This window comes from Hypomesus transpacificus, chromosome 8 (genome assembly GCF_021917145.1).
Source record: "Hypomesus transpacificus isolate Combined female chromosome 8, fHypTra1, whole genome shotgun sequence".
Lineage (NCBI taxonomy): Eukaryota > Metazoa > Chordata > Actinopteri > Osmeriformes > Osmeridae > Hypomesus > Hypomesus transpacificus.
Window position 1 is genome coordinate 1,583,211 of NC_061067.1, and position 20,292 is coordinate 1,603,502.

Genomic DNA, 20,292 nt, shown 5'->3' on the forward strand with positions numbered 1-20,292 from the left:
ACGCGGGGGAAGGGGTGAGGGGGCTTAGGGAAGGGAGGGGTTGTGTTGCAGCGAATCAGAGCGAGAGAAGCAGTAGAAGCTTGAATGTGCCTGCACGAGGGACCGTAGCTTGAGCTGCCACCTCCCTCCAGCTAGAGCTGTCAGTTGACAGCCAACACAGAGCCGGAAGCCACATACCCGCGGATTTGATGAGCCGTAGATTTTACACACATATTTGTACGCGATAAGAGATAAAGCCTTTAAGAATTAATCGTGAGGCCCCACGCTGTCATATCTACGGACTGACCCGTTATCGTGTACAAGGAAGGAAAGCCATTGCCATCTGACGAACATTCAAGCTAACTGTTAGCTAGCTTTACAGCTTGCCAGTGCTGTGCAGTGCTCGAGCCAGGCTGTGTGTGGGTGGGCTAGCTGCCGAAGGTCGGACTGGACACCACGGACTGTTTGTGAAGCTCTTTGGTCAGCGAGCTAAATACCCATATAACGAAGCTGCATGACATTTCGTTTACCATTTCTACATTGCAGTATTAATTTGTGAGGGTTTTTTCCCACTGGATGCCAAACGAGTATTCATCCCGTTGCGTTGTAGTCAGTTAGTTGCTTACAAGGCAGCTAGTAGCTAGCTAAGCTATGCTAACGTCAGATCAGTGAGGACTGGCTGGGTGCGAGAACCGAGGTGACTTGACTGTCGAAGTGATGGGTTATTAAACAATATCTGGAAGTTATAATAGACGAAGATATTTGCTCGCTGTTTCCTCAGCTAATGAATAAAAAAACGGTGATAAATTTCGAAAATCCAAGGTGCCTGGCAACAGTAAATCTGTGAACGAGGACACATTTAGACGAGTGTTGTAATTATTATTTTCATTTTTAGTTAAATGCAGAGTGTCGGTGATCATTGAGGAGTGAGCTGGTGGTGAGCATCAGATACCCAGCGAGCTATCTGAGATTCAGCCAGTTTACTACCGCTAAAGATGGCTACGGCGAGCAGCATTGCCGCATCTATTGCGAGCAAAACGAAGACCAAGAAGAAACACTTCGTGGCTCAGAAAGTGAAGCTCTTCCGAGCCAGCGACCCTCTTCTGAGCGTCCTAATGTGGGGAGTGAACCATTCGGTGAGTCCATCGTGTGCCGTATCAAAAATACAGTTTTCCTTGACCACTGTCTCATAACCGTGTAGCGGCTGATACACGCAAATCAGAGGTGACAGCTCGCGGTGGTTGTGTAGAAGAATTTCATCCGCAGCTGTCCTGTAAAATGCAAATAGTTGCCATTCCGAATTTCAGCCAGGGTTGGAAGCATTGCCTAACGAGTTTGTATTGCTAGTCCCAGTGATTTGACTGTTTATATATATATATGACTATAGTCAGCATCTACTGCGTTATAGAGCATGTGTTATTTGTACTGACTACCATTGCTTAATCTGTGTGGTGTGATTAAATATGATTAACAACAAGTGTTACGCTGTTGGACTTGTCAGGTTTGCATACGATGTGACCTTTCTAAAAGCTCAGTCCATCTGTTTTGAATGTGGGCATGCGTGTGTGTGTTTGTGACTGTCAGTCAGAGAGAAGCCCCTGTAGGCTTCCTGTTGTGTGTTGTGCCATATATGAGATATTGGAGATTTGAACGTAACTACTTGAGCTGCAGCCCAATTCTCTATCACTGAGCTATACCCATTGAGAGAGGGCTGGCTATACCCATTGAGAGAGGGTTGGCTATACCCATTGAGAGAGGGTTGGCTATACCCATTGAGAGAGGGTTGGCTATACCCATTGAGAGAGGGTTGGCTATACCCATTGAGAGAGGGTTGGCTATACCCATGGAGAGAGGGTTGGCTATACCCATTGAGAGAGGGTTGGCTATACCCATTTAGAGAGGGTTGGCTATACCCATTGAGAGAGGGTTGGCTATACCCATTGAGAGAGGGTTGGCTATACCCATTGAGAGAGGGTTGGCTATACCCATTGAGAGAGGGTTGGCTATACCCATGGAGAGAGGGTTGGCTATACCCATTGAGAGAGGGTTGGCTATACCCATGGAGAGAGGGATGGGGAACGGGGATGCGTATAGCTCAGTGGTAGAGCACGGTGATCGGTGTGTGAATCTGTGTGGGTCCGTGTTGAGTTGTGTGTGTGTGTGTGTGTGTGTGTGTGTGTGTGTGTGTGTGTGTGTGTGCGTGGATTTGTGTGTGTGTGTGTGTCGGTGTGGAAGCGTCCCCGCAGCCTGAAAGTGGTACTGAAGTGGAGGTTACACAACGCTCCTGGATCTAGCTGGACCGAGCGCCGCTCACTTAGTCAGCTTACAAGTATCGTGTGCTAGGATCCAGTCCTGCACTGTGCTATGTGCTTGGATCCAGTCCTGCAGCACTGTGCTATGTGCTTGGATCCAGTCCTGCAGCACTGTGCTATGTGCTAGGATCCAGTCCTGCACTGTGCTATGTGCTTGGATCCAGTCCTGCAGCACTGTGCTATGTGCTTGGATCCAGTCCTGCAGCACTGTGCTATGTGCTAGGATCCAGTCCTGCAGCACTGTGTGTGCTTGGATCCAGTCCTGCAGCACTGTGCTATGTGCTAGGATCCAGTCCTGCAGCACTGTGTGTGCTTGGATCCAGTCCTGCAGCACTGTGCTATGTGCTAGGATCCAGTCCTGCAGCACTGTGTTGTCTCTGTTAGAACGTCAGCTTCGTTGCTTTACGTTTTTTGTTGTTGTTGTTGTATTGTCTGGTGAGGTGTTTAGAGCATTTGACTGCAGATCAAAAGGTCCCAACTTTAAATCCCCCGTCTGTATGTTGCTTTGGATATCAGCTTTGGCTAATTGAGTACAATATAATATTATTGTTACTTACTAAGCTTGTCTGATTCCCTAGTGTGTCAGCTTCTTATTCCCTGGACTTAAACAACCTTGACTTACCCTGCAAGAGAGACCATTTATACACGTTACTAAGAATATCATGTTAAAACCTACATAACACAGTCCTTAAAGACTTACTTCTAATCCTAAACAGTCATCCTAAACCTATAGGCTACTATGGCCACTGTTATTCTTCTCATGAGGTTTGAAATGACTCCCATCTTAAAACAGCACTGTTTCTCATCAAAGTGAACAAAGGTTATCATAATAGTAATTATGGAAATGGTTGTTATGGAAATGATGACAGCAGGGAAGGAGGGTGATAGTTTAGTGGTGTTGATTATAGAGAGGGTTTGCCTCAAGGCACTCTCTGACGGTGTGTCAGCCCCCCTCCTACCCCACGCCCCCCCCCTGCCCCCCTCCTGCCCCCCCCCCCCCCCCCCCCCTCCTCCTGCCCCGAGTTTGAGAAGGGGTCATTTGGAATGTCTGCTGTCGATGGAACACAAGGATTGGAATGGGGAGAGTGGGAGTCTGTAGGATGTCATTCAGTGCAACACTGCAGAGGCAACACACACACACACTTACACACACAACACACACACACAGAGGCCCTGAAACAGAACCATCTTTATCTCTGTAGGGACCTATCAATCAAACCCATCACACTGGAACTTCCTGCAGAACAGCTATTGCACTGCATTCTTACTGCTGGAGCCGTATGGTTACTATGGCTAACTAGTGACAGTTAACTGTTCAAGTTTGAAGTCCTGACTGGTGAAATAAGACATTTGAGTGTTAAGACAGAACCCCATTTCAAACTCTGCCTGTCCGATGATCTTCCTGTGAAGAGAGTCTCCTAACAGAAAGACTGTTATTCACTCGCTCGAAGACCCTGCCGCCAATTCCTTAGCTGGAACTTCCGAACCCATAGAAATGGTTCCATCCAGCCTAACTCACTCAGACACCAACTCCACAGACTCTAGGACCCTGATACAGTCGCTGGCTGGTCGGGAAGACACGCAGCACCGCTGTTGGAATGTGTGCAAGACATGAAGGTTTTCAGCTAGTCTTGACTAGCAGGGTCTGCAGATGGACAGGATGTTCAGCAGAGCGGCATCACAGGCAGGAGGCTCCAGCAGAGCGGCATCACAGGCAGGATGTTCAGCAGAGCGGCATCACAGCCAGGAGGCTCCAGCAGAGCGGCATCACAGGCAGGATGTTCAACAGAGCGGCATCACAGGCACTCTGCTGCTTCCTGTCAGACGCGTCACAACGCCGCTGTCGTCACCTGGCCGTCATCTGACCAGCAGAGGTTGGCGTGTGGTTCTTTCTAAACCTCACACAGTTTACTGTCACAGCTAGTCCTCACTCATAACAGATAACCCCCAGTGCAAGAGACAGTGGCTTGGTCTTGTGTATTTAGCATTACTGGCTATTAGCACGGACGTGAGGGTGTATCACTGTAAACTGCTTTCCCATAATTCTCCAGCAGCAAGAATGCAGTGAGATGTCCAAGACAACAAGCTCTTAGGCTTAGCTCATCAAGCCTAGGGCTTAGGTCTGGTGATGTCAGAAAGGTTAGGCCAGGTCTGGTGATGTAATGTCTCTCTCTCCCTCTCTCCCAGTCTCTCTCTATTTCTCTCTCCCTCTCTCCCAGTCTCTCTCTATTTCTCTCTCCCTGTCTCCCAGTCTCTCTCTATTTCTCTCTCCCAGTCTCTCTCTATTTCTCTCTCCCTCTCTCACAGTCTCTCTCTATTTCTCTTCCTCTCTCACAGTCTCTCTCGCTAACACTCGCTCTCCCTCTCTTCATATCTCCGCCAACACATTCTCTCCTTCCTCCAGCATCGTCCCATATCCCTCTCTCACACTCCCGTTTCAGTGTCATCATCTCTCCTCCTCAGCCCCCCCTCCCCCCTCGAGCTCTGTCTCTCTCTCTCTCTCTTTCAGAGCAGAGTAGCTGGGTCTGGGTCTGTAGATTGCATAAGAGTTGGACTCTCTATTATTAGCCACAGGAGCGACCTGCAGCTAATATCCAGTGAATATGGATGAAAAATAAGATAAAAGGAACCCCACAAAAGAACGCAATTTTCCCAGGCAGCCAAGTACTGTGTGTGTGTTTGAAAGAGAGACCACATGGTCTCCCTCCTGCAGCAGCCAGGGTGACTGGGTCAGTATCAGCAGCTTGGATCAGCAGGATATATCTGATGGTCAGTCTGGATCTGTCCTATGTGCTCCATCATTCTCCCTCTCTCTTTATCTCCTCCTTCCTTCTCTCCCTCTCTCTATCTCCTCCTTCCCTCTCTCCTCTTCCTCTCTCTGAATCTCCTCCTTCCCTCTCTCCCTCTCTCCTCTCCCTCTCTGAATCTCATTCTGAATCACTGAGTGTGTGTGTGTGTGTGTGTAAGAGTGTGTAAGAGTGTGTAAGAGTGTGTGTGTAGGTGTGTGCCGTGTCCTGCAGTGTGTGGGTGTGTCCTCATTAAGGCTGACCTCTGTGGGTGAGAACAGAGGGAGTAATGAGGGAGTGAGGGCTGAACGGATAGAGGCGGTGGTAAGAGGAGCCTGCTAATTTAGCTGAGTGTTTTAATAAGTCCCACTGCATGATCACCTGACCTGATCACCTGACCCCAGAACTCTGGCAGAGGATCATATCATATCCCAGGTCCATGCGGACAACTGTGTTTACATCTGACATTTGTATTCATTAATCAGAAGCTGTTATCTAACACACATACAGTAGTGCATACAGCAAGCCTGCAGTTCTAGCAGTTCTAACAGATGTATACAAAATGTAAGATTTAACAATATATCATCATATCTAATATGGATGCCATGTCAGAGAACCTCACCTCTTGATCTGAGAGGCAAAGGCTCTAACCACCGAGCTGGAAGCTATGCCTTCCCTCTTGGTAACATTGTTATTCAGAGACAACAGGGATGTGTATTGTTTCCATAGGGCCCCTTCCTGAAATGAATAGGCCCGTATAACATTTAAAAAGGTGAAATTGTTTATGGGCTGTCCAGGAAGGTACAGTCTAGACTTGTGGTCTGATTGTGCAGGAGAGTAATATGTGACCTTTTTAAAAGGTCCTTATCTCAGCTGTTCACTAACTGTGTATGTTGAAGTTACCCCTGATCCTGTGCTGGGTAGATGTCTGGTGATTCACACTCATGGATATTAACCTGAAAAAACACACACACACACATACACACTCTGGCATAAGACTGAGTCTCTTCCACTGCAGAGTCCTGTCGCGTAAATAACTGGATTGGACATCGACACAATAATATCCCATACTGCCACCGTCTTAGCAACACACGCCTGCCGCCTTAAAAAAAAAAAAACTGTTTATTTTTTATTTGCGATATTCACAGTTTTTCCGCCAGTTTTCTCCCTTTCATTCCCCCGGCAGTCTCCCTTCTCTAGAGAACTTCGTTTTGAGAGGAAACTCCCCCACCTTGACTAACACATTTTCTGTGGGAAACCCTGAGGCTTGTCAGCTTGTCTGGGACAAGTGGAAAAGAACTGTCCTGTTACTTCACCTTATGTGCCTCTCATTACGTCTTTTTAAATGATTTTATTTAACTGGATTCTGCATTCTGCAAAACACAAAAAAGTGTCAAAGTCTCAATATCTCTACAGACCTTGCAGTGTTGGTGTTAACTTTTTATTTGTTCTATAATTTCTCTTTCTACCTGGCAGAGGCTGATTTTACCAAGGGCTCCTTTAAAAGGTGTATACTTTATAGTTGAATATTAGCTGATATTCAACTACGTACATTTAACCGATACCAGTGCTGCTAACACTTGCTAGGTACACAGCTGCCAACGCTAGCTAGCTAACGTCAACACAAAACATTTTTTTAATATATATATATAAAATGATAAAACTTTACCAGGACAAGTGACTTTTGTGCATGGACAAGTGAAACGCTAATGCACTTGTCCAAAGGCCAAGCGCTGGTGTCTCTCTGCGCTGGTGTCTATCTGCGCTGGTGTATCTCTGTGCTGGTGTATCTCTGTGGAGGTCACGAGTGCCGCCCCTGCTGACTGAGCACCCTCTCTCTCACTTCCTGTCTGACGGTGCCGCAGAGCGTGCTCACTCCGCTCCGGGCGGAAGCCCCAGCTCGTCACCATGGTGACAAACAGGAAGTGGTGGTGTTAGACTTGGCTGCTGTTCTGTTAGCTACGCGGAGATAAGCCCAGCAGGTTAACCAGAGAGCTCATGAGGAAAGCTCCTCTCTCCAACACTCCGTCCTAGCCTGGTGTCTCTCTCTCACACACACACACACACACACACACAGGGTGAGGTCTGAGGAGGAGAGAGGCTTGAGGTTTGGGGGTGTCCTCCACAGAGCTGCATCATCCCAACTCCCTCCTGGATGCATTAGCCTGTCTGGGGCTCTGCTGCAGCTTGGGCCCCCTGCCAGTCTCAGCCCAGCTTCCCTGGAGGACAGCGTGGCTGGGGAGAGGGAGAGGAGAGGAGGAGAAAAAGGAGGGCAGGAAGACGAGGAGGGGGGGAGGGGTGTCTGAGTTCCCTATCCTGTCCTCATATTATGCGAGGTGCATGTGAGTTATAGTACTGCATGCTGTGTGTGTGTGTGTGAGAGAGGGGGAGAGAGAGAGAGAGAGAGAGGGAGAGAGAGAGAGTGTGTGTGTGTCTGCAAGAGGGTTTTGTTTCCTCTCCTCCCCCTATTTGAAACAAAGCTTTGTCATGAGGGGACATCTCCTCTTAGGTTACCCACAATGCATCTCTCCGCCCCATGTGACGTTGGCGCCTGTGCCAGGCGCAGCGCGGTGCCAGCAAGGGGCCACAGCTCTTTGGACCTTCTCTCTTTCCGTAGTCTATAAACCTGTCACCAGCCCGCTGTGCAACACCAAGGCGGCTATATGAACATGCAAGCATTCCTTCTGTTCTTGTCAACAACACAACACACCTTGATTCATGAGTTTATTGGCTAATGTTGATTCTGGGCCATCACATGAAACACACACAACTCCACATTATGACTCTTTTTCCCTCGAGGACCAGGGTTTTAGAAACACACCCTCAGAGGCACGATTCGCCCTGTCTTCAAAGTTAGCCAGATGCCGTCACTCTTCCAGAGCAGTCTAGCTGAGCCCTATGTTCCCTACCATCTGCTGTGAGGATCATGGAGGATTACTATCCTAATACTCCTCCTCTCTCCTCCTCCCCTGCTTCTCTCCCCCTCTCCTCCTGCTTCTCTCCTTTTCCCCAACTACTACCCACTCCCCCTTTCCTCTCCTTTCCCTCCTCCTCTTCCTCCTTCTCTCCTCACTTCTCCTCCCTCCACCTCATCCTCTTCTCCACCTTCCCCTCCTCCCTCCTCCTCTTCGGAGGCCTCAGCATGTGAGATGCGGCTCAGATCCTCCAGCTCCGTCTTACAAAGCAGATGACCTCTAAATCCTGGTGTGACTGCAGCTGTGAGTCCATACACAGTGGCTGTGTAACCCAGAACCATCTTTACTGCAGGCTGCAGACCCAGAATCATCTTTAAATTACAGGAGGCTGCAGGCTGCAGACGCGCTCCAGTCGCTCTGGCTCGAGGTGCAAACTGGGATTTAGGTTCTTTTGTCGTTCTAGTTTTGTGACGAGGACGACTGCTGCTTCAGGAGAAGCCCGAGACAGACTGGAGACTATTAATAGACCTGCTCAACCTGCCAGCACCCAGTGACACACAAGGCAGAGAGAGATAGATGGAGGGAGGGAGGACAGGGTGGGTGTGTGTGTGTGTGATAGACTGAGAAAGACAGAACTGAAATCATCTGTATGTGACACTAGCTGAGCCTGAATCACAGTCCTAAAGCAATCTATGCTGTCATGGTCCACATAAAGCTCTGCTATCTCCCATAAGCACTTCCTGAAACATGATTCAGGTGTAGGTTCAGATCTGGTTCAAACCGATTCTCCTGCTCTCCAAGCCTGAGATGGTCAGCCTTAGTGGACTTTCAAGTAGTGCTGTGGCGCAATGTGCCTCCCTCATACTGATATGTGTGTGTGTGTGTGTGTCCTGCCAGATCAATGAGCTGAGCCATGTTCAGATCCCTATCATGCTGATGCCAGATGACTTCAAGGCCTACTCCAAGATCAAGGTGGACAACCATCTCTTCAACAAGTGAGTTCACACTTTACACACAAAGACACAAACACACACACTTAATGCTCATCTTCATTACAGTATGGGTTAATTATTTGGTGTTGTGTGTGTGTGTGCAGGGAGAACATGCCAAGCCATTTCAAGTTTAAGGAGTACTGTCCTCTGGTGTTCCGTAACCTCAGGGAGAGGTTTGGGATCGATGACCAGGACTTCCAGGTAGGTGCAGCACACACACATACTGACACACACAGGAAGGGGGAAAGTGCCAATAGGGAAGGAAAGAGGGGCAGAAGGGAGGTGGAGAGGAGAGGGGGTGAGGCGCTAGTGAGTTGGAAAGGTTCGCATGACCAGCTGAGGGCTTAGTCTTGTGGGCAGCTGCTGTCTGGAGAGGTGAGGGGTCTGCCAGCCGGAACACGTCCAGGATCAGGGCTCTGTGGTGGGGGTGGGAGAGGGGCAGTGAGGGGCTCTGTGGAGCCCAGGGGAAGGCTCTCATCCTGGGCTGGTGTGTGTGATGTGACATGCCCTCCTGTGGAGCTGGAGTGGAGGCCAGCTGAGACTGGCACAGACAGCTGTGGTCTGCCACACACACACACACACATCTGTTGTAACAGTATGCTTGTGGGAAAAAATAGCATCAACACTAATTACCTCTAATAACAACTGTTATTCAGCTTCTTACCAAGACCCTAAAATTAGTTATAAATGTGAGAACACAAATTAGGTCTGTTTGGTTTTTAAGGGTATATTTACACACACACTGTAATGACCTTCCCTTCGTGGTCTCTCTATCTTTCTGCCCTTCCCCTTCTCTATTTATTTATTCCTCTCTCCCCCCCACTCTTTCTCTCTCTCCCTCCCCTCCTCCTCTCCCCCCCCCCCCCTGTAGAACTCTCTGACCCGCAGCGCTCCTCTGAACAGTGAGGCTCAGGGCCGCAGCGGCGCCCGCTTCCACACCTCCTACGACAAGCGCTACGTCATCAAGACCATCAGCAGCGAGGACGTGGCCGAGATGCACAACATCCTGAAGAAGTACCACCAGGTACACACACACACACGCTGTCACACACACACATACACACACACACATACTCACACACACACACACTCACTCACACCTCTCCTCGTGTGTGTGTGTGTGTGTGTAGTTCATCGTGGAGTGCCATGGCAGCACCCTGCTGCCTCAGTTCCTGGGGATGTACCGGCTCACCGTGGACGGAGACGAGACCTACATGATCGTCACCCGCCACGTGTTCTCTCACCGCCTGTCCGTCTGCCGCAAATACGACCTGAAGGTGGGGGTGGGGGGGGGGGGGGGGGGCTGGGATAAGGGGGGAGGGGAGGGAGGGCTGAGAGGGCTGGGAGAGATGTGGGAGTTTAGAAATTTTGAAACTTATGAGCTAAAGATAAACTAGAAAAGAAACTGTCGTCATCAGCTTAATGAGACTTAAGTTCTTCTCTCTCCCTCTATCTCTCTCTCTCTCTCTGTCTCTCCCCCTCTACATCTCTGTCTCCCTCTCTCTCCTTCTATATATCTCTTACTCTCTCCTTTTATATCTCTCTCTCCCTCTATCTCTCTCCCTCTATATCTCTCTCCCTCTTTCTCCTCCCTCTATATCTCTCTCCCTCTATCTCTCTCCTTCTATATCTCTCTCTCCCTCTATAACTCTCCCTCTCTCTCTCAGGGTTCCACAGTAGCAAGAGAGGCCAGTGACAAGGAGAAGGTACAGTCAACCTCCATAGCCTTGGTGACACACACACACTAACTCACACACTCACGCTTACACTTTCACACACACACTCACTCACACACACACACAATCGTCACTTCGTGGTCATTTACCCAGATTTTTGTAACACTGATTAGTTTTACTGTTCACTTTGTATTTGTTTTCCTGGTTGAACCCAGGAAGAGAGCTGTGTGTGTCACACCAGGGTATAGACTGTGCCCACCTGCTGTGTGTGTCACACCAGGGTATAGACTGTGCCCACCTGCTGTGGCATGATGGGGAAGGACAGTTACAGTGAAGCCCATCCATCTTCTTCAGTCAGCCCCTTCTCACCCCCCCCCCCCCCCTGACATGACCCCCCCTGACCCCTGACCCCTGCATGCCAGGTCCTCAGCTGCTTTACCCCTCCATGCTTCTGCAGTTTCATCAGTGCCCCCTGCTTGCTGTCTGTGTGTGAGAGACTGGTGTGTGTGTGTGTGTGATCCAGTGGTGCTAGCTGGAGGAGGTTTAATGCTTCTCTTGTATGGAGTGGTGGAGTGATGGAGTGGTGGAGTGGTCCTCTGGATGCAGGACTGGTTCAGAGTGCTTTGTTGCCCTGCTCAGCACCATGAAAACACGCTGACTCACTCAAAGAAGGTGGTGTGTGTGTGTGTGTGCGCCTGTATTAAGCAGGCGTGTGTGTGTGTGGGTGCGTGTGTGTGTGGGTGCGCATGCTCTGGACCACAGTCATGTTTGGGAAGAGCGAGGATCCGACCCTGAAAGGTCAGGTGTTTCCTCTGGGAGGGAGGGGAGGGTGGGAGGAAGGGGAGGGTGGGAGGGAGGGGAGGGTGGGAGGGAGGGAGGGGAGGGTGGGGAGGGAGGGGAGAGGGTGGGAAGGAGGTGGGAGGGAGGGGAGGGTGGGAGGGAGGGAGGGGAGGGTGGGGAGGGAGGGGAGAGGGTGGGGAGGAGGGGAGAGGGTGGGGAGGTCATGTCCACGGGTCATGAAGACTTCAAGGAGGCTACATTCTCCCCACACACACACACACACTCACACACACACTCACATCTAACTGTCTGTCTGTCTCTGCTGAGTGTGTATTAAATGCTCCTTTACAGACTAACAATGGAGATTAACCAGATTAGGGATTACGTGTGGGCTTTCTTTGTTGCTGCTACCTGTGTAACCTGTGTTGCCCACATTAAGGTGTGTTAGCAACAGTATACAGTCAGTTAACAGTATTAGCGGCATTAGCAACATCAGCAGTTCTAGTTGTAGCAGCTTTGGCGGGGTTAGCAGCGCTACTTTTAGCAGCGCTAGTGTTAGCAGTGCTACTTTTAGCGGGGTTAGCAGCGGTAGTCTTAGCAGCACTTCTTTTAGCAGCGTTAGCAGTGCTAGTGTTAGCAGCGCTGGTGTTAGCGGGGTTAGCAGCGCTAGCGTTAGCTCCTCTGCCTGTGCTGCTGGCGGGAGCTTCATACACAGAGCTCTCTGGAGCTCAGCCTTGGATGTTTGGCCTGGCACAGTTTGGTCCTGAATATGCACGGCCATGCAACACAATCTTTCTGCCTCACACACACACACACACACACACAGTCATTCACACACCTCTTAAATAAGCACTTCAGGGGGCACTTCTAGAGTTGTTGTAAATGACTGGGATGCTCATCCCACTAACCAGTGTTTGAGGATTCAGCGTTTCCATCCAGGCTGTGATGTGTGTGTATCTCCGGTGTGTGTGTTTTCAGTGTGTGGCGTTGCTTCACACACAAACAACAAGCCCAGCCAGTGACCCTGTTCTGTCCTACTGCATGGCCCCTCGTTGCGCTTCTCTCCCCACGCATGCGCCAGCATGGAGCTGCCTCGCCACACACCTCCCCTGCAGGCTTCTGTCTGTCTCACACACACACACACACACACACGTGTGTAGAGACCCAACATTGTGCTGCATGCATCTGTTCTACTCATACGCACAACCTGGGAGTTCTCAGGGTGGGGTGGTACCTGCGTATCCCCTAGGTTACCTGCGTATCCCTAGGTTACTGGCCTATCCCTATGTTACCAGCCTGTTGCAGTGGGGTCTGTGCACAACTGGACTTCCAGCCCTCCAACCTCCATAGAGACCTCCCCTTGCACTCAGCTCCACAGACACCTGAACACTCAGCTCCACAGACACCTAAACACTCAGCTCCACAGACACCTGAACACACAGCTCCACAGACACCTGAACACTCAGCTCCACACACACCTGAACACTCAGCTCCACAGACACCTGAACACTCAGCTCCACAGACACCTGAACACTCAGCTCCACAGACACCTGAACACACAGCTCCACAGACACCTGAACACTCAGCTCCACACACACCTGAACACTCAGCTCCACAGACACCTGAACACTCAGCTCCACAGACACCTGAACACTCAGCTCCACAGACACCTGAACACTCAGCTCCACAGCTACTGACACTCAGCTCCACAGACACCTGAACACTCAGCTCCACAGACACCTGAACACTCAGCTCCACAGACACCTGAACACTCAGCTCCACAGCTACTGACACTCAGCTCCACAGACACCTGAACACTCAGCTCCACAGACACCCGAACACTCAGCTCCACAGACACCCGAACACTCAGCTCCACACACACCTGTAGCCAGATACCACGGCAGGGTAGAGGAGAGAGTCAGCTCCCAGCTCACTGAGAAAGATGGATGTTGTCACCTGGAGCAGGGCAGGATCGCCCCCTCGTGACTTCGTCTCTTACCTCCAGCCAACTAACTAACACCTTTCAGTTGTTAGTTAGTTGTTCAGCTGTTTAGATTTTCTGCTGGTAGAGAAAGCAGGCTTAAGGGAAGCATTGCTGGGCCTGTTCCTGGATCCAGCTGTCTCAGATGGCCATGTGACTGCTGCTGATGTTGTTGTTGTTTATATGTTGTTTTCTGTTTACTCTGACCCACACTCCTCACGCCAGCAGCACCAGCTGGCGTCCCCATTGGATAAGGGTATGTGTGTGTGTGTGTGCTGTTATGGGAGTGTGTGTGTGTGTGTGTGCTGTTATGGAGTGTGTGTGTGTGTGTGCTGCTATGGGAGTGTGTGTGTGTGTGTATGCTGCTATAGGAGTGTGTGTCTGTGTATGCTTTTAAGGGAGTGTGTGTGTGGTGTTATGGGAGTGTGTGTGTGTGTGTGGTGTAATGGGAGTGTGTGCTGGTGGCATTAGAAGAGTGCCAGGTCTCCAGCCTCAGTCCCCCTGAGGCCAGACTGTGGCTCCTTCTGTCAGACCACACACACACACACAGATTAGAGCCACACAGGAGGATGCTCAGTAGGTGAGGAGGAATGTAGGTCATCGAGGTGGATTAACTTGTTCCAGAGACGCAGAAACATCAGAGAAAAGAGAGCTTCAGTTCAGTTTGAACGTCCAAGAAACACCAGGGAGACAGGCTGTCCCTCCTCGTGGAAACTCTTCTTCATCTTCCTTCGTTAAAGGCAGCTGGCTCTTCTTCCTTCATTAAAGGCAGCTGGATCCGAGACACGCCTTGAAAAGCAGCTTTTTCTTTTCTTTGTCGCCTTCTAACCAATACAAGTTGTATTTTTCTTAAACACTTGCCTTTCCTTCCAACTTCCTTCTTCCTCTTCCTCTGCCTCCTCCCTCACCTCCTTCCTTTCCCCCATCCCTTCTTCCCTTGCTCCACCCCCTCCCTCACATCCTCCCTTGCCCCCTCCACAACCCCTCCCCCCCCCCCTCTCTCTCTAGCAACCGCGGCCTCCCGAGGATGTGCCCCCGAGGCCCAAATCTAACGTTCAGCAAAGGCTGCAAACGCTGCGGATCGCCACGCGCTTTTACTGCGCAATGAAACACGTAAGAGATGTACGAGAACCAGGCTCATATATATATACCAGGCATGACCTACCTGCCCACCTACCTATATCTAGTTATCTATCTTCCACTCCATATATCTATCGCTTGACTTGTCTATCAAAATATCTATCTCTTTGTCTACCTCTCTTTCTACCTCTCGATATATCTATCTACATCTCCATCTATCTCCATCTATCAATCTACCTTTCCACCTATCTTATTCATTCATCCCCAAGGCTTGTCCCAATAGCTGGACCACTGAATGCTCCTTGTCGTCTAAAACAGTATGATGTAGCGAGAGGCCAGCCAGTCGACACTCCTCCTCCGTCATGTTTAGGTCCTGATTTCTAATTTTTAGTTTCTTCCCATGATGTGGGACTACTGCGCTCAAGCAGGCCCCAGTACCCACGGTCTGAATTCAGACGCAGGAAGGGAAGTGTGGTCATCTGTGAGGTTTCCTTAGTGCAGGATCACCTCACCTTCTCTGCCGGAGTAGAGACACAAGCGGAGCCGCACGCTACACATGCTGAGCGATACACAGCCGGCTTCACAGGCTGAGCGATGCACAGCCGGTTACAGAGGCTGAGCGATGCACAGCCGGCTACACAGGCTGAGCGATGCACAGCCGGTTACAGAGGCTGAGCGATGCACAGCCGGTTACAGAGGCTGAGCGATGCAGAGCCGGCTACACAGGCTGAGCGATGCACAGCCGGCTACACAGGCTGAGCGATGCACAGCCGGCTACAACTGACATAGTTCACTCCACTTCGGCTAGCTTTCTGTCTCTCCCTTTCTCTCTGTATATCTCTCTCCTATCCCTCTCAATCTGTCACTCATTCACTTTTACACACATACACACACACAAACACACACACACACACAGAAAATATAGCTGACCCAGATGCAGTATTGACAGGGGAGGGTGGCGGTGACGGTGTTACCGGGTATGAAGGTCAGGGTTGAGCAGAGGGTCACATCGAACCCTCTTTAGGTTTAGGATGAGGACAATCCACCTAAAACAAACCGCTTTAAGTTTAAAGTTCGACTAGGAAGTGTGAACTGAGAGGAAACGCATGTGTATGGATGGATGACCGGATGGATGGATGACAGGATGGATGGATGACATATGACAGCAGGGCTACAGTCTGGAGGTAGACAGTGTTTCTATGTCCTGACAGGTCCAGGTACTCTCTGGTTCAGTGGTCTAATGGGATTAGGTGCTAAGCTCTTCAGGATCTCTCCCACATCCACACGGGAACAGAGAGAGAGAGTGTGTGTGTGGGGGTTTAGGTTGTCTGTTTGTATATATGTACATGGTCATGTGTTTGTGTCTACCTGTGTCTTTGCTGTGTATACTGTTGTGAGATTTCAGTTGTATGATCTGTGGACAAGTGCATGTTTCACTGTGGCCTCATTTTGTGTCTGGAGCGAGTGAGAGTAAGTGTGTGTGTGTGTGTGTTCTCTGCTCACTCTAGTGCTGCAGGGTGCTGGTTGTGTGTCACTGCTTCCCCCGCTGCCGTAGAAACACTCCTCAGTAGAGCTGCTGCCCGTTTCCTCATTTCCTGCTTACTAGTTCCTCTGAGCCCCAGAGCGTGCCCCCTTCCTGTCCCACGGAACGCCCCTGCCCTCCACAGGCCTTCCCCGGTACTGCAGACAGCCAGGCCCCAGTCCCACTGCACTGCTTTAGGCTGCTGGTTTTGGGGTCACAAAGAAACACCACAGCACACTGTAGATTCAACCATGAGGCCAGGAAAAGGATCTTTTAAAGGGATAGTTCACCTTAAATGTTAAATTCAGAAAATTACCAAATATTTTCCTTTTACGTTTCGGTTCAGGTTGAATTTGGGTTAATTATCCCTTTAATTTCTTTAGTCATCATCTCATCTGCCGGGCCGAGCAATCAGGACCATGTCAGTTGTACTCTCCTGTATCCAACCAGGTTTAACAGTCTTGACTCTTCTAAAGCCAGCTCCTGAGTCTCACATCCCCCTGAGCAGTGGGGCTGAAGCAGTCAAACTGGTTAGCTAGCAGGCTAGCTAACAGGCTACAGGAGTAGCACCCTCCTGCTAGCAGGCTAGCTAACAGGCTACAGGAGTAGCACCCTCCTGCTAGCAGGCTAGCTAACAGGCTACAGGGGTAGCACTCTCCTGCTAGCAGGCTAGCTAACAAGCTACAGGAGTAGCCTCTCCTGCTAGCAAGCTAGCTAGCAGGCTATAGGAGTAGCACTCTCCTGCTAACAGGCTAGTTAGCAGGCTCCAGGTGTAGCCCCTCCTGCAGTGTACTGATTAGCTGTGTGTGGTCACCTCCTCCCTGGTCGCCAGGCCAAGGAGCTGCCCACCTACAAGGACAACGACTTCATCAACGACGGACAGAAGATCTACATCGACGAGGAGAACAAGAAGATGTTCCTGGAAAAGCTGAGGAAAGATGTGGAGGTAGGGGGGTCTGTGTGGGGAGGAAGGGTCCAGGGTTAGAGTGTGTGCGTGTGATTAAGCTTTCTCCTGAGTATGTTCCTCCCTGGACAGTTCCTGGCCCATCTGAAGCTGATGGACTACAGGTGTGGGTGTATGTGTGTGTGTGTACAGGTGTGTGTAATGTGTACAGGTGTGTGTGTGTAACCCTGAACATGTCTGTCTCTGGTCAGTTCCTGGCTCAGCTGAAGCTGATGGACTACAGCCTGCTGGTGGGCATCCACGACGTGGAGCGGGCGGAGCAGGAGGAGGTGGAGAGTGAGGACAACGAGGGCGATGATGACGGGGAGAGCGACGGAGGGGGTGTGGGCACCCCCCCAGACAGCCCCAGCAACACCCTGGACAGCACCAAACCCCTCTCGCCCGGAGAGTTCCACCCCAACATCGATGTCTACGCCATCAAGAGCCATGACAGTCAGTAGATGTTACCCTGTGTGTGTGTGTGTGTCGGTGTGTCTGTGTGTGTCTGTGTGTGTGTGTGTGTGTGGGTCTGTGTGTGCCATCAAAAGCCATGATGGTCAGTAGATGTTACCCTGTGTGTGTGTGTCTGTCTGTCTGTGTGTGTGTGTGTCTATCTGTGTGTGTGTGTGTGTGTGTCTGTCTGTGTATGTGTGTGTGTGTGTGCGCGCCATCAAGAGGCATGACGGTCAGTAACAGCTGCCTGTGTGTGTGTGACCCCCAGGTGCTCCCAGGAAGGAGGTGTACTTCATGGCGGTTATTGACATCCTGCAGCATTATGATGCCAAGAAGAAGGCTGCTCACGCTGCCAAGACCGTCAAGCACGGGGTACACTACTCTGTGTGTGTGTGTGTGTGTGAGGGAGACTGTGTGTGAGGGAGAGTGTGTGTGTGAGGGAGAGTGTGTGTGAGGGAGAGTGTGTGTGAGGGAGAGTGTGAGAGAGGAAGTGAATGTATGTCTGGGTATGTGTGTGTGTGTGTGTGAGTGTGAGTGAACTGACACTTCTGCGGTGCGTTGGCGTGTGTGTGTGTGGGGTCCTCCTTGCCTGGCTGGTCACAGTGGCTCTCTGTCTCCCCCTGCAGGCAGGAGCAGAGATCTCCACGGTGAACCCAGAGCAGTACTCCAAGCGCTTCTACGACTTCATCAGCAACATCCTGTCATAGCCCCCCTCGCCCAGGGCAGCGGGGGGGGTGGGGGTGGGGTGGAGGAGGGGAGGAGGAGGGAGGGAGGGGAGACCATACAGAGGAGAGGTGGTAGTTGTTATGACTACCACCACTCCCTTCCTCCTTCACTCACCTCTCTCTCTCTTCTCTAGTTCTCTTCCCCTCCGCGGGCTGCTCCCCTCTGCAGCTAAAACCTTCGTTTACATTTGCCGCCTCCTCGATTGGGTCGCACTTTGTTACTTTGGACCAGAAGGGTTCAAGAGGAGAACGGGTCCTCTAGTCATTACTGTTTGATATCATTTGTTATTGTTTGTTTGTTTGGGATTATGGCTTTAGTTTTTTTTTTTTTACTGCCTCTCAACACCCTGCATTGTTTGTTGTTGTTGTTGTTGTGGGGTTTATGTGATTTTCTGATTGACCTTCTGAGGTGCAGAGGGCTTGTGTGAGCTCAGGTGGAGGTGAATAACGAGAGTGACGTCACATAAAAAGGTCAAACAGGAAGTGAAGTGTACCTTTTACAGGCTCGTCCAATGCAATCGCTCCACTACAGGAAGTCGGAGGCAGTCTTCCAATAGGCCGACAGCCATACCATCCAATCGCCATGAGTGCACCCTGCCAAACCAATCCCTGTTGGGTCTCCCCTCCTCCAGCCTCCCAATAAGCTGCTCCCCCTGACTACGCATGTTCCTTCTCCCGTCAAACTGACGATTTCCCAAGCAAGGCTATGTGGTTGTACTCCTGCCACACGCACACACACACACACACACGCCTGTTTGGCACCCGCTTCCCTGCAAACACACACATATACCCACACCTATAAACCTTTCCACATCTCCGTTCTGCACCCGATTCCAGACACGCACACATGTATAAACACTCCCAAGAAAGAAGCCAGTGTTGGTCTGGGTCTGGTGTGTGAGAGCTTGCTAGCAGAAGAAGGTTTATCTGGAGATGGATCCAGAGGTCAGGTGGTCAACCAGTTCACCTCACCCTGAATCCTGTCACTGTAGCCCGCTCTACCAGAATCCTGGTCCATTAGGTTTTAAAATGGAAGGCGCTCGTTGCCGTGGTTTTAGAGTGGGAGGCGCTCGTTGCCGTGGTTTCGGAGTGGGAGGCGCTTGTTGCCGTGGCGTCTGGGTGAGGCTTGTTGACCCTCCATTGCCATCAGCACCTTAACCGTTGCACTTTTATACCCGTTTTTTAATTTTGGCTAAAAAAAATTTATCGCATCTCTCGTTCTTTTACTGAAGAACTGTCTGGAGCTCTGGAACACGGCCCTGCCCCCCTTCTAGCCCTGCCGCCCTCCCCCTGCGCTCTGAGGGGAGACATACCTTTCCTGGTCTCAGTAGGGGAAGGACGGGGGGGGGGGGAGTGTGTGTGCCCGTGATCTAGACAGACAGGCGATGGCTTTACCTCTGGCATCGTACCAGCACACACTCACCTTAAGCAGCTGGAGGGTAACTCTGTGTTGTACGGGGGGGGGGGGGTAGAGGGGTAGGGGGGGGTAGAGAGAAGGGGGGGGGAGTAGAGGGGGGGGTAGAGGGGGCAGTAGAGGGGGGGGCTTGCTTTTCATCAAGTCAAACCAACCTTGTCAGTTTCTCCTTTCAACGATGTTGTGTGTTTGTGTTTACCCTCTTGTTGTTTGTGTTGCTGTTGTTGTGTTGTTGTCGTCATTGTTGTTTTCTGTGTTTGAATTTGGCGGGTTCTGAAATGACGTGGTGAATTTGTATATTTTGCACACAAAAAAAAGGAACCAAACGTTATGCATACGATCCTAATCGGTTAAGTTGGTCTTAACAAGGGAAAGGCAATATACACAGGACCAAGTGTGAGTTTGTGCGCAATGTTGTTTGTGCGCAATGTCCGTTACGGTTAACCAACGAGTTACGTTGTTTAACTCCTCGAATATTGTAACCCATGCAAAAAGCTTCCACGCGATCCTTTTCTTTAAATGCATAGATTATATTCACATATATTTTTACATTTGCATTTTAGTCATGAAATATAGTTGTATTTTAAAACTGCACCCTAAGACTGAGTGACAGTATTGTGTTCAGATGAAGAATAAAACTGCTTGGATTAGTAAGATGCGTCTGCTGTATGTACTGGAAAGAGGCACCAGTTAGTTTCCTGCCCCCCCCCCCCCCCCCCCCCCCCCCCCCCCCC

General features: G+C 50.5%; 1 protein-coding gene across 3 annotated transcripts; it reads left to right on the plus strand.

Annotated features, from left to right (window-relative positions):
- Window positions 1-127: 127 nt before the first annotated feature.
- pip4k2aa (phosphatidylinositol-5-phosphate 4-kinase, type II, alpha a) lies at window positions 128-19,599 on the plus strand. 3 transcript variants are annotated; one of them, XM_047023564.1, is made up of 11 exons: window positions 128-778; window positions 875-1,115; window positions 8,890-8,987; window positions 9,089-9,185; window positions 9,856-10,008; window positions 10,115-10,261; window positions 10,652-10,690; window positions 16,856-16,969; window positions 17,179-17,419; window positions 17,688-17,791; window positions 18,046-19,599. In XM_047023564.1, the coding sequence occupies exons 2-11, from the start codon at window positions 975-977 to the stop codon at window positions 18,124-18,126; spliced, it is 1,215 nt and encodes a 404-aa protein (XP_046879520.1). In that variant the 5' UTR covers window positions 128-778; window positions 875-974; the 3' UTR covers window positions 18,127-19,599. The 3 variants fall into 3 exon arrangements, with proteins under 3 accessions (XP_046879520.1, XP_046879521.1, XP_046879518.1); XM_047023565.1 differs by having other exon boundaries at window positions 128-676; XM_047023562.1 differs by having other exon boundaries at window positions 128-459.
- The last annotated feature ends 693 nt before the right edge of the window (window positions 19,600-20,292 follow it).

Coding starts and splice junctions, on each gene's coding strand:
- pip4k2aa (XM_047023564.1), top strand. CDS start 975: ATGGCTACGGCGAGCAGCATTGCCGCATCTATTGCGAGCAAAACGAAG. Junction 1,116..8,889: donor TGTGGGGAGTGAACCATTCG/GTGAGTCCATCG, acceptor GTGTCCTGCCAG/ATCAATGAGCTGAGCCATGT. Junction 10,262..10,651: donor GCCGCAAATACGACCTGAAG/GTGGGGGTGGGG, acceptor TCTCTCTCTCAG/GGTTCCACAGTAGCAAGAGA.